Below are 13,993 nucleotides of genomic sequence, written 5' to 3'. Positions count from 1 at the left end.
CTCACGCTTCTTCAGTTTGTTAGGATTTTCTGTCGTAGCAGTAGTAAAACACTAGAGACTTATTCCTCATTTCAGCGTGGTTCCTGACTGTTAGGACATAATCTGCTGACTTTCCTGGGTTCTGTACTTGTAATTTCCTTATCAAATAATGTTTGTGTTAATTCTGGCCCTTGCCTCAATCCCAATCTATTATTATTATTATTATTATTATTATATAATTATGTATTGTTCTAATTTTATTACCTTTTCTGTAAATCTTTTGAAAGTGCTCTTAAAAAGTATGTACAGTTGTTTTAAAAAGGGTTGTCCAGTATTTTTTTTTTTTATTGACCAAGGATGGAAGGGACAGGTACATTTGCTCTACTACTCTGGCTTAGATCATACATCATACAAAACCATTGTTTAACTATGGCTTATTGATTAAACCATAATTGGATAAGTTTGTATGTTTTATACCATATGCTATAGTTTACAAATCATGATGACTGAGTTCAAACATTGCACTAAGCATGTGAGATTTATTTTGTTTTTACTTAAGTGAGTTGTATAAACCCACCCACTGATTCACTTCCCTGCAAATCCCGGAGGTGACAGCAGCAAGGATCTTTGGCAGAATTCTCCCACTGTGCAGTTTTACTGCTTATTCCTATGTTTTACTGCTTTTGATTTAGTTTAGCTATCATATGACTGTGAGGACTAGATGGCAGAGCCTTGTATGTTGTAAATGAGATTTTCTCAGCTTACGTGAAAATCATTAAGATGCATGTGAAAGTCATTGAGATGTATGTAGTCCTTCTGGTCTCGGGACCTAAAAGGGTTGTAGACTGGATCTCCAGTTGGTAAATTGCAGTGTAAAAGATTATTTTTTTAAAAGTCTGCCAGTGAAGTAGGCAACTTAAGAATTGCATTTAGAATTGGACAAAAATAAATACATATGTAGCTCCTCTGGATACTTATTTGTCAAAAGACAAAGCTAGTTGAAGTTTACTACTAGTTTTATCTCTTAATTGTGAAGAATCTTTATCTTTATGTTTCTTCCAGTGTACAAGTAATGGATTATCTTACGAAAGAATTGAGCAAGAAGGAACTTCAGCAAAAAGCTTGGAGATGTTTTTCTCAGGTTACCCCAGAATGGTAGGCCTGTCTCATTTCCCCGGTTTAACAAGATTGACTCTTGTTAGACAGAACATCCAGTGGATTTCTGATTTAGAGAATTGTCCGTTTCTTAAAGAGTTATGGATAGCTGAATGCTGTTTGACAGTAAGTATGACCAAGAGGTTAGCATTTTAATTTCCAGTGGATAAAGAAGTCTTCATTTAACTTGTATTCTTCTGCAACTTTTTCTGGGTTGAAGATTGCGCTGAATCTTTGAGTGGTACATCCAGGACTGTGCTAGAAGAAGAAGTATATGAACAAGAAGAGATTTAATTTCTTTTTCATTTCTTTTGTTCATTATTTTTTTCCCTCTTGAGATAAACACTTTGTTGAATAACTAAAATGTTTTGGATTAAGTACAAAAGTACTTGAGAGCAGGCTGGCTTCTGGAGAATACAGTTGCCTAATGAGGCTCTATTCCCTGAATCAAAATTAATGTTCTCCTTTTGGATCCTGCCAATTTGTACAACATGAATTTTTCATGTTTTCTCACAAATTATAGTGGAGCTAGTGTTATTCTTATATAGTTTCCAGGTTCCCCCAGATAGGTCACATATTGTGAAAGACTAAGTTTTCTAAGACACACCAAACACCTTCCTAATAGCCTCAGTGAAAACACCAACTCTCTTAGTTTTACTTAACACTAGGTATAGTCAAAAACATTACTTTTTAGACATGTATTTAATAATTTCCCCCTCTGTCACATTAACAAGTAAGAGTTGGTTGCAATATGGAATGAGCAAAATATTTTGTCACAGAATGTTCTGACTCAAAAGCAGGCCATTCCAACTTTAGCATGGACCTTTCCAAGCTCAGAATGTTCTAGGACATAGTATTTTGCACAACTTTTAATGAATTTATAGGCCTTGCCTTAATATTTTTTGAACAGAATGTAGCTCTGAAGCTTCAGCTTTGTATACATAGATTTTAAGTCTGATGGCAGTCTCAGAAAAGGAAAGAGAAGTCTTGCCCAAGTAAAAACTCTCAACCCATTTCTCATCCACAAATTTGCCTTTCCAACTCATACCTCACCCTCTGCTCTAATTGATGTTGTCCAGCTAGCACCTGCTCAACCTTCGCTGATCTTGAACAGCAGGGCTAGATCTGATTAGAACTTGGATGGAAGACTATTAGCAAATCCTAGCTGCTTGGAGAAGGCAGCACTGAACTATTTCTGTATTGTTGTCAAGAAAATTACATGGACGTGTCTGTGAAATTTCCAGAAATCAAACTTCACTCAGAAAAGACTAACTTCTCCCTTGTTTCAGATTTATATTTGCACATTAGAAGAAAACCAGTTGGTAATCATGAGTTGCAGACCTACTGCAACTTTAAGACATTTTGAAAGCAATGGTAGTTCATTTTAAGTGTTTAAAGGTCTTTACGTTATCCCAGACATATTTGGAAGAGCCCAGGTCAGTGTATATGGGGGGAAGGGGGACTCTGAGAAAATAGTGGTTTGTTTATGTCCATCTAATGAATTGCCTGACAGTGGAACTAAAGCTTCATGTGCCCAGGTTCAGATGACACTCTGTGTCAGTGTGGTTAAGGCATTTCCCCTTAATTCCAGTTCATCTTTCTGGAAATTCTGCATTTTCCACATTTGTGACTTTAATTTCTTTGCAGAAAATTTCTGGCTTGGAAAAATGTGTTCTTTTGCAAAAACTTTACCTCTATTGCAATATGATTTCAATTATTGAAAATCTGGAGATGCTAGGAAAGCTGGAGGTACTTTGGCTTAATGGGAACCAGATTAAAGAAATACAGGTAAGATTGGGTTTTGAAAGGCTATTGATTCTCATCTGTCTCTTCTTTGTAGGGTTAGGCAAGTGGGAGAGAAGAAGATAACATTTAAGTATTTAAAAATTGTGTAGGAAACAGTAGAACAGATTGTCCACTTCATTCCACTCACACCAAAAGCATTTTCTGATCAGTATATTAGGCAACAATACATACATGATCTCAGCAATACTAATCTCTTAAGTATCCTAGTTGTACAGGTGATTAATTATATTTTCTAATCAACTAATAATTATTTAAAAAAAACTGATTCTCCCTTCCCTTTTTTTTCTCTTCCTTGTTTTTCCTTTTTTCCCCTCTTCCTTCTGAAGGAATGGAGAATGGTAACCAGAAGATACAATCAACATTAAAACAACATTAAAATTACCTATTCTAAAACAAGTTAATAAAATAGTCACCCAGCCAGAAATTAAAATAATATTCATTTGAAAAGTGTACTCTAAAAGGATCTTGTTCTGGAGTAGTAATAACTCTGCAAGTGTCTGGATGAGCCAAGGATGTCTTCCAATTTAAAACAAGACAGCATAAAAGCTAGCTGTACTTTTTCTTCAGAGAGAGTTCCACAATTGCAATGCTATTAGCCACACTGAAGGAAGAATGTTATTAGAAATCTGCTAAATAAAATGGTTGTAAAAGGCCTGTTTCCACAAATTTGACAGTGGTTGTAGAACATAGTTTGTCTTAATTCTGAGGAAACATGCAGAAAATTAGACAAAATACAGCTTGATTTAAAATTGTTTTCCAAAATCATTTGCTTTATGCAACATAATCTAATGTATGTCTGGTTTGAAGAAAAGCTAAAATTAACTTATAAAATCTTATTATTCCTTGATCATTCACCCAGGACACTTATTAAGAGTTGCAACATTCTGTGATTCTAAATACAATATTCTACTGTATTTTTTACAGGGGCTGACCTCATTGCAGAGACTGAAGGAACTCAATCTTGCAGATAACAATATTAGTAAAATTGGTACAAGATACGTTGTATTTTGCATATCTGTTATGTTGTATATCATTAATGGGGCAAACAACAGTAAATACATTTTCTACCTTGGAACCCTTCTCTTGCTCAGAGGCTTGTCATTTAGTGTGAAACTTTTGTGTTCCATGCTATGTAGTAGTACAGCTATGATTTTAGATCCTAGGCTAAATGGTCTTATCTAGGTGGGATTTCTTCAAATTATTGTCCTATTGTCAGGGAATAAGTTCCATTTTGTTACACTTTTTTTTTTCAATATGTGCAAATGATAACACAAGCATTTGTAATCAGAACATGTTTTGACACTAACCAGATCTGAGCTTGCTTAGCTTTTTGAAGAGCAACCAAGATCAGAACAGAGGGAAGAGTTCCTGAATGATTTCTTTTCTGTTTTAGGAAACTGCTTGGATCCAAGTGAAAGCATCGAAAAATTAAATTTGTCTGGTAACAGAATATGCTCTTTTAAGGTAAGTTCTGTCTTCTCATTATCCTGGTTGATGTAACATGAAATGTGCAAAGGCCCTCCTGGACACAATTGCCACCTGTTCCTCAAATAGGAGTCCAGAAGGATCACTAGATTGTGCAGTGGTTCTGTTTGGGGTAGTGCAAGCTCACACAGAACAAGATATGTAAAGTTCCCAGAACAAGGGGGCCACAACACTCAAAGCCACTCAGTCTTGCTTGGGTTGAGCTGAACCCTCTTGTTCCCCATCCAGATCTCCACAGCCTCCAGACACCAAGACAGGACCTCCACAGCATCACTTAATTTGCCCTGGGTGGAGATGTAAAGCTGAGTATCATCTGCATACTGATGGTACCTTACCCCGTGCTATTGGATAACCACCCAGTGGCTTCATGTAGATGTTAAACAAGAGCAGAGAAAATATCAAGTACTGCTAAACCCCACAATGCAGGAGCCAAGGGCAGAACCTCTCCCCACAAGTCAATATTGACTGGAACTGGCCCTGGAGGAAGGAAGAGGGCCAGCACAACACAGTACCACCTGCTCCCAGCACCCAGAGCCAAAGGCTACAGTGGTTGATGGTATCGAAAGCCTGCTCTTCTCAACTTTGACCAGGTCTGATTGGCATTTGAAAGCTAAATTCCCCTGTGATGTATTTCAGGTCATAGCCAAGGCCTTTACCTTAATGTTACAAACTGGGACGGAGGGGTGTATAATTTAAACCTTCCCTAGAAGACCCCTTCTAGCAAGAGTTTTCCAGTAAAAAATAATTACTGTAGGCTGCTACCAGTCAGACTGAATGTACTGACACCTCCTAGTTTGTCCAGCTGGGGAGTTCTTAGCCCTTCTACCCAGAAGTTCTTCCTTCAGCCCAGTTCTGGAAAACTAGAAAGTAGTTGAGGTCATCTGGTCCAAAGCCCTGCGATTTTTTTTTTTAATCTTTGTGCTGCTCTTGAAACATAAGTGTGCAATTTTGCAAGTAGGGAAGGTTTTAAGAAGAAAGTTTCTTCTAAAACCAATGAAGCCAAATTTATAGCTATAAAAAAGGAGTTTATTGGGAAAAGAGAAATATAAAGAAACATTGGAAGACATCGCACATACAAAATTAAATAAGATCAATACAGTCAGCTTAGCTAAACTGGTTCCAAAAGCAGTGCTCCATCTGTGATGTCATCAGTCTAGCCCATAAATCAGAAATTATCTAGGAGATAAACCTACCTTCCTAACAGCCCTGGGTGGAATTATAAAGGTGTGGTCTGGTTTTCACCAGTTCTTCCTTCCTAACAGCTAAATTCTATTTGGGCCTCTCAGTGTGGGGTTATTGTACCCATTATGTTAGTGGTACTATTGTTCCACACTAAATGAGTGGATTATCACACTTGACAACTTCCAGGTCATTAGCTGAAATACACTAAAATAGGGGGGAAAGCCTAATAGAGTTTCAAACTATGCATAGGAACATAGATAGCTTGTATGTATATTGTAGCAACTGGTTGGTGTTTTTACCTCAGGATTGCCAGCAAGTGCTCTACCACTGGGCTATAGTTTTGGCAGGCCTGCTTGGTATATGATCATTCATTGAATCTTACCATGTGATGATTTTATAGTGTACAGTTCTGTCTCATGCATGACACCAATAGCAAACCAGCAGTTAATGCACTGTAGATGGCAAAACTTTCAGTCCTAGCTACTCTTAGAAAACCCGCTTTTTAATGCCTTCACTTCAGGCCCAGAACCAGCATTCCAATGTGCTTTCCTGTGCTTGTGGACAATTCTTCTTTGTTAGAAACTGCCTTCCTTGCCCACCCGCCTTCCAGCTCACATTTTACTCATTCATGCCTGGGGACAAGCCATAAAATGAAGTTCGAGTTGCTCAGAGTTTATATTCACACTTCACTGGGCTTTCCAAACTAATGCTGTGGTGAAATAACACTTTGGAGGGTCCTGTGTAATTGGTAATAGCTTCAGAAATCAGCCTGCTCTTGAAATTGTCTTGCAGCATTCTAACAGGAGGAATGCTTTTTCAAACCACCAGTCAAATGCACACAAATCAGTGTGGATAAATGTCTGGACTTGAGTGGGAGGAATAAACTAAGAAGTTGTTTACCTCTTTTTTTAAAATGAAAGTGGGAGAGTTACTTGTAATTTAAATGGAAAAAAATGAGTGCCGATTGTTTGCATTCTCTGTGCTCAGATTGAGCTATGATTGCTTGAAAGTGGTATCTGTGAGCTCCAGTCTGTCCTGCATACAATGTCAATTTTCAGAGGGTAAGGACAAATTGGGAGAAAATGTGGCTAGGTTTAAAGTGTGCGGGGAATGATTAAAGGATGGAATGGGTGGTGGTATGGCTCTTTAAATTAGAGATGCTAGGAATGGAATCCAAGACTTGTTGCAATATGGAGAAAGATGATTTGGGGTTAAGAAAGCTTAACATTGAAACATTTAAGTTTGTTTTTATTCCTAACTTTCTGCAAGTTTTCTCTGAATGGTGAAGCCCAGAGTTCTGGGAGATTAAATATATTTGAAAGTGGTGCTTTTTCACTTTTTTCTTTTGCAAAGGAAATTACCCATTTGGCAAGGTTACCTCGTTTAACAGACCTGTGTTTGAATGACCCCCAGTATGAAGCCAACCCTGTTTGTCACCTTTGCAATTATGCAACACATGTGCTATATCACATTCCTTTGCTTCAAAGGCTTGACACCTATGATGTATCTTCTAAACAAATCAAAGAGCTGGCAGAGGTAAGTGCAAATTTAAGAAACAGAACTGAAAGGGGTTACTGTTAGCTAATTATATTAGTGTTCCATCATATGAGTAAAAAAGAAAAATAGCATGTTTCCTCTTCTTTGTATATTATGATCATCTACTTCTGAACACTTACTAGCTGAAAAATAGGAATTTTCTGCATGAGATGATGAAAAATGCCAGCTGCCTATGAGTATACTATAATTGTAGAAGTTAATGCCCAATTCTTTTTTAAATTATTAAAATGTTTCCTCAATAATTAGTTTACTTGATTACCCAGCTTGTAGTTTAATCATAACTTCAGGAGTTGTTCGAATAGGGCAGAAGAGTCCTTTGACAGCGGAGAGGAGCTAAGCTAATGGGGCAATCCCTATTGCCAATGCAGAAAGCCTACAGGAATAACTACCTCCTGGGCTACATCTTGAACATTGCCCATGTTCAGTAATGAATGGCAGGAAAGTGAACCACCTGAGATTATTTCAGACTAAATGTTAGTCAATCCTCTGGTTTGGGGCTTGGTATTCAGCCTGTTCTTTTTTCTTTTTTTTTAATAGTAAATTTTATTAGATTTCAAGAGAAGAATAAAAACTACAAAAGAACAGAACTACAAAGAAAGAAAAAAACTAAAAAAGTGTGGAAACACAAGACTAAAAATTTTCAAATTTACAAAAAGATGTGGCTTTTAACAGCAAGGATATACAAAAATTTCCATAATCAATCTCTTACTCTATATTAAACCAAAACACATTATTTCTATAAGTCATTCCACTTTAACACATAATAAAGATCACTAAGTACAGTTACTCTTCCCCCTTAAAATAAAATAAAGAAAAAAAGTTCATATAAACCTCCTAAACATCTTTCTCCCCTCCAGAAGATAAAACATATTTAATTATTCCCTTCCTACCATTATTCTATACATTTCTGCCTACTATAATAATCAGATTAAAAAGCATATAAGTTGTCTGCTATTATACTTAATAGTACAACAATTTTAGTAATCCCAATCTTAATAAATCCAAAAAAGACAATTCAAAACAGTAAATCCATATCTTTAAAGGCAAATAGCATCAATCAAATCCTTAAAGCAAACCAGATGAACATTCTTCAACCCTTATCCCACTTCAGAATAAACCAGGGGAGTTACATATCCCCACAATGTGCACAGAGCTTTCCTTTTGAAAGAATCAAACAGCCCAACTGCCCCCCTCAAAGATTCCAGGTTCTTTTCATGGCATTCCACCAGGAGATCGATTTTACTTATGCCTTGCAGATCGCTCTCTCCCTTAGATTTCTCCAACTCCATTATCCAATCTTCATCCAGCATCTTGATAAAAATCCCAATCTCGGTCTTAAAAAAAAAAGCCTTTCTATTGCTTTTAAATTCCTCAATTTCACCTACCACATCCCCAACCTGATGGCACATTTTAGATATCATATTTTCCACAATGTCCTGGATATCTTGCATAAAAGTTTGATAGAAATCAGAAGAAATCTGTTTAAAATCCTGATGAAAGTCAGAAAGAATCTGTCTGAAATCTTCCATGTCTCACACAGTAGATTATGGTGCCCCCTGGGAGCTTAACAGCGAAAGTCGAATATATGGAAGAGTTCCGAAGTGTGTTTACATAAAGTGAGAGTGAGATAGCAGACTGTTCTCAAGGGAAAGTGAAAACAGAAAACTGAAGGTTCAAATCAGCCGATTCAACATGTAGGAAAATGCTAATATCTTCAAATTTAATACAGAAGTAATAACAGGAAGACAACTGTTTACTCTCAATCTTTGGAATTTCCTTTGGAATGAAAATGAAATCCACAACTTAATTTAAAAAAAAAAGTAATCCCAAAAATAACGTTAAGCTCCAAGAGAACCAGCTTCTCCTCACTGTAGAAAGCCTCTCTTGGGGTATGTATACTTAAAAAAAAATACAAATTGGTGATTTAGAAATGGGGTGGGCGGTCTTAGTGTCCCTTTAAGGCTACAGTGCAGCTTGGAAAGTGATGAAGTCCCTGCCTCCCAGCTGGCTGTTACCAGTCGAACGCAAAACGCTGTTTGCAATCTTCTGGCTGCAAGCAGCTGTCCGGAGAACAGATGGGAGGATTCCAGGTATTCTCCTTTATCCGGAGAACATTTCTGGGCGTCAGGAAACCTGCCTGAGCCCAAAAAAGGTTACCGCACTGTAAGCTTCACCCGCTGAACCCGTGGGCACAGCTGTTCAGTCTGCCATTCCCACTGGAAGCTGCACTATTCCTGAAAGGTCAGGTTCATGGTTTTCAAGCATAAAGTATGCTACCAGATGCTGTGATGGAAGGGAGGGTACTGCACAAATATTTTTACTATACTAACTGAACGTTCTGGTGTCCGTCTGATCCCACAGGAATTATTCATGTCTTGGTTTCATCACCTTGAAATTATTGCTGAATGCTTTATATAGGCTATTTTTGAAGAGTGCATGGCAATCTTTAACTGCCAAAAATGAAACAAATTGGCTGCTATCAAGTGAACAGCACCACAGCAATATTTTAAAATCTGCACTGCATGCAAGTTGTTTTCCGGATTCAATTCAAGATGTTACTTCTGACTTTTAAAGCTGCAAACAGCTTAAGGCTTGCCTATTTGAAGGATTGCCTGTTTCATTATGTATCTAATATTCCAAGGAAATGAACCTGTCTTGATATTAAAATCTGCAAGAGAAGTCCTTTTGGGTCACTGCCATTTGCAAAAGTCAGTTTATCAGGCACATGTGTGAAAAAACATTTCCTTCATAGCTCCCGATTTGCAAAATGTTTTTTTCCAAAAGGCTGAGAGAATAGAGACTAATCTTATCTCTGACTTGTCTCCCTTCTCTCAGGTTTTTGAGAAGGAAGGTGCATTGTTTTAATTTTCCCTGCTTTTTAAAAACAAACTGACAGAAAAGGGGGGAAAAACTGATAAAATATTTTGGAAATTACTCAAGGTATTGTCTTAGCAACCTTGAAGATACGTGTCATAGCAAATAACCTTAGTGCATCTTACTTTATTTCTTTTCTTTTTTCTTTTATTTATTTTCCATCCCACCTTTATTATTTTTATAAATAACTCAAGGTGGCGAACATACCTAATACTCCTTCCTCCTCCTATTTTCCCCACAACAACAACCCTGTGAGGTGAGTTGGGCTGAGCATGACTGGCCCAAGGTCACCCAGCCAGCTTTCATGCCTAAGGCGGGACTAGAACTCTCAGTCTCCTGGTTGCTAGCCCGTTGCCTTAACCACTAGATCAAACTGGCTCTCTTTACTTGTTTCTTTTTCTTTAAATGATCTTACTGCACATCTTGCTGAAATACAAGGATTTTTTATATTGGATCAGAAAAAAATTAGCCTCCATACCACTGAACCATGGATGGGCTAAGCATATTGCCTTTCAAAAGGCCATATCTCTTGACAGCTAGCCATCCTTCACCTTAGAATATCCAAGATCCTGCCCTTCTTCTATAAATTGATATATTTATTTTTTATAATATTAGTCCACTATTCATTAATAGTTGTTGATATCATCATTTTATGGAGCTGCTCACTGTAGAAGCATTGGAGGGCAACCTAGACAAGAGCAGATTATTTACACTAAGGGATAGTGTAAAAGCAGTACTGTTTTATAGGTAAGGGCCCGCTGAAGATAGAGAAAGTAGAGAAGGGACATTCAACTGCTTTCCTGTAAGAGGCTGTTCCCTATCTTGTCCACCTTGTTCAGACTTTGGGACTACAATCCAAGAATGGCATGATGATATTTTAGAATTGTAATTATTGTATCCTTAAATGCTAACATTTAGCTCCTTTTTGATTTTCATCTTTTATCTTTTGAAGACAACAGTGATGAAAAAAGTGATGTACTACAATATGCGAATCAAGAGTGTTCACAGACAACTGAATGAGGAGCTTGAAAAGCTAAAAGAAAGAAAGTGCAAACTACAGAAATTGCCAGAAGATCGCATTAAACATTTCAGCTGCAACATGAAACATGTAAGAAAGGCAAATCTTGGCATCAGCAAAGTAAATTCTGACTGAATCCTGCTGATGGAATCCTGCCATTGAAGCTTCAAGTGCCAGCCGTAATCCATTCTCACACTTTCAGTAATTCCTTCAGTAAGGGTGTTTCTCAATCCCATGCAACCCTCAGAAGTAAGATGGCAGCAATTGTACTGGCCCCTTCTCTTCTTCACTAATGAACCTTTCTTCCTTAAAAAGCTGTAACTTGGTAGAATACAGGCTTTGCACCCAGAAAATTCCAGGTTCAATCCCCGACTGAAGATTGTGTGAAAGACAAGTTATTTTATAGACCAACCCAGTCTGATGACTTGAGTTGTTTAATAAAAGCAATAATAATAATACTTAATGTTAAATAAATAATAAATAAAAGCATGCATAATATTTTGAGCAAATTATTAAGTCTTTCTGATTTAATATTGAACTCCAAACACAACCCAAAGGAATAGAATTTGGAGAGTTTCTGAAACATACTTGGGCTTTGCAATTGTTCAGTAAATCAATACATCTAAATGCCTTTAAAACAAAACCCACGCTTAGCCTTGGCAAATTATTTTTTTACAGGAAGAGTATCAATATGCAGCCCCAACACAAATCAAAACCACTGTATAAAAGGGGAATGGGAGTTAATTCTTTCCTTCCATTGCTTGCTATTTGCTTACTGGCCTCTTTACTTCCCCTGCTGATTGCTCTTAAAAATCCAGTTTGTTTTTGTGGAAGCAGATAGTTGGGAATAGGCATTTTTGTGTGGAAACTATCTGAAGGAAAAGGTTACATATCTCTCTCCCTAGTCTGCATCACAATCCACAACATGGCCTTACATGACTGTTTTTTCTGAAAAATTAAGTGATGGATATTGGATATAATTTTAGAAATGTGTGCCTCTCAGATAATTTTTCTCTAAGTGTTTTAGTGTTTTCTTCTTCATTGTGGAATAACATCATTATTTGTATTTTGTTATTTATGCAGTGGTGTGCAGCTAAACACATACTGGTTTTTTACTTGTCATATTTTTGCACATTATTTTATTTATACTATTTGAAGTTTAGTTTTTCATCATATCCTGCTTCATAAATTTCAGCCGAACTCTGATGGATTTTGTTGCTTTCTGTCTTAAAACAGCTGGAACGTGAACTGATGGAACTTCAAGCATGTGGTAGAATACAAGCTAGTAAAGTTTCTTCAAGCTGGAACTTTGAATATGAAAAATCAGATGGGGAATTTGAGAGTCCAGATGAGGCCCCAGAGGAATCCAGTCTGGAACAGCAATTTCTTCATAAAGTAGATGCCCTCAAAAGAAGAATAAATTTCTGGAACAAGAAACTGCAGGAGTATGTACATCTTGTGAAAGGTGCAAGGGCTGCTGTTTGAACGAGTAGGTTTGGGATTTGAAGACACTGAATTCATTGTTTGAGATAAGATCCACTCTGTGTTTGGGGTTTGCATGCTGCTCCTCAGTTCCTTCACACTTACCTGTCCTCTGGAAGAAGCAGATAGGATGCTCTGCTGTGTTTATAGAAATACTACTTCATTGTGAAAAAAATTGTAGCAAGGGGAGAATTATTCAGGAAATCCATAAAGTGCATAGCAAGAGGATTTGAAAGGTTATCTGTATATAAATTAAGTACAGAATAGCTAGAACTTAAATGAGAAAGTTTAACTGCAGTATTTTTTTAAAAAATGCTCAATATTTAAATTTATTTTAACTGAGCAAAACTCTTTTATCAGTTAAAAAAGTGCTCCCAACTGGAAGGAAAGCAGGGTTTGTTTGTTTTTTACATTGATGATTTTAATGTCAGTATTTTTAGATTCATAGATGTCAGGTGCCCTCTAGGAAAAACCATTTTTGCTTTTGCCTTTCTGAAATAATTTCTGCTGGGACATTAATGTGCATTATCAAAGCAAAAATACTGTTTTACCTGAAAGGAACGTGATTATTTCCCCAAATAATTTACCTTTATAATGAGAGGACCATCTTCTATTAGCTGAAAATGGTAATGGAAGTGATGAGGGAGGCTGTCTAATTTCAAGAATGTATGAATCATCTTAAATTCAGGATCACATTCCTTTCTGGCGCAAGGATACATTCATTTAATTCTAGCTGGGAGTAACTTTGAATTTTTGATAAGTCCAGGATTTCTTTAACTAAGCAGTATCCTTAACATTCTTACAACATTAAAAAAAGAGGCCTTTTGCTTATTATTTATGATAGCAACTCTATACCCATTAATCAAAGCAATGGAGTGCAGGTACAGATTTGGTTCTTGCAGAGCACTTGATAGAATCTGAATACTAGTTGCTTTCCATTGTTACCTGTTTAGTTAAGACAGATACATGTGTTTCTGTAGATTAAAGCTGGGAAATCAGAAAAAAATAACTTCAGTAGGACCACCCTTGGCCCTGAGCTCCTGCATATTCATAAAGCTTGCTATGTAGCTCTTCAGACCATTGCCCTTTTCTGAACTTTGCCATTCACTGTGAATCTTCAGCTAAGGTGTATCCTGTGTGTTGTATTGCAGAGTTGAAACTGTTTATCAAGTAGAAGTCAAGAAGAAGAAGAAAATCAGTAATTTGGCAGTACAGTTTTTGCTTACTGAACTGGAAACAGTGGGAAACACACGATTTGAAGAGGGCTCACCAAATGACGTTTGGTACGGCGGTTTTGCAATGTTCTAAAACTTTAATGTTTAGTAGGTTGGTCCTTTCCCAACCCCAAGCCCCATTTGTTTATTTTGAATATGTTATTATCTTATTATAACAATCTTCAATCTTGCAGTGTTACAATGGCTTCAAGTAAGCAGCAGGACTAGAAGGGGTAAAGGC

At 37.0% G+C, this 13,993-nt stretch overlaps 2 protein-coding genes across 2 annotated transcripts in view; both read left to right on the top strand.

Moving 5' to 3' along the window:
• Window positions 1–13,993, top strand: part of JKAMP (JNK1/MAPK8 associated membrane protein) — a 288,079-nt gene that overhangs the window by 218,825 nt on the left and 55,261 nt on the right. The gene's annotated exons all lie outside the window — the stretch shown is intronic.
• Window positions 1–13,993, top strand: part of LRRC9 (leucine rich repeat containing 9) — a 64,138-nt gene that overhangs the window by 1,888 nt on the left and 48,257 nt on the right. Inside the window, exons 2-9 of the mRNA XM_063293951.1 lie at window positions 1,042–1,260; window positions 2,782–2,922; window positions 3,865–3,928; window positions 4,334–4,404; window positions 6,961–7,143; window positions 10,991–11,146; window positions 12,293–12,501; window positions 13,690–13,821. Coding sequence (XP_063150021.1) covers window positions 1,042–1,260; window positions 2,782–2,922; window positions 3,865–3,928; window positions 4,334–4,404; window positions 6,961–7,143; window positions 10,991–11,146; window positions 12,293–12,501; window positions 13,690–13,821 — 1,175 coding nt within the window. The remainder of the gene's footprint in view (window positions 1–1,041; window positions 1,261–2,781; window positions 2,923–3,864; window positions 3,929–4,333; window positions 4,405–6,960; window positions 7,144–10,990; window positions 11,147–12,292; window positions 12,502–13,689; window positions 13,822–13,993) is intronic.

This window comes from Candoia aspera, chromosome 1, assembly GCF_035149785.1.
Source record: "Candoia aspera isolate rCanAsp1 chromosome 1, rCanAsp1.hap2, whole genome shotgun sequence".
NCBI classification, from domain to species: domain Eukaryota; kingdom Metazoa; phylum Chordata; class Lepidosauria; order Squamata; family Boidae; genus Candoia; species Candoia aspera.
Note: the sequence above shows the minus strand (reverse complement) of the source record. Positions and strands in the feature narration are given on the sequence as shown.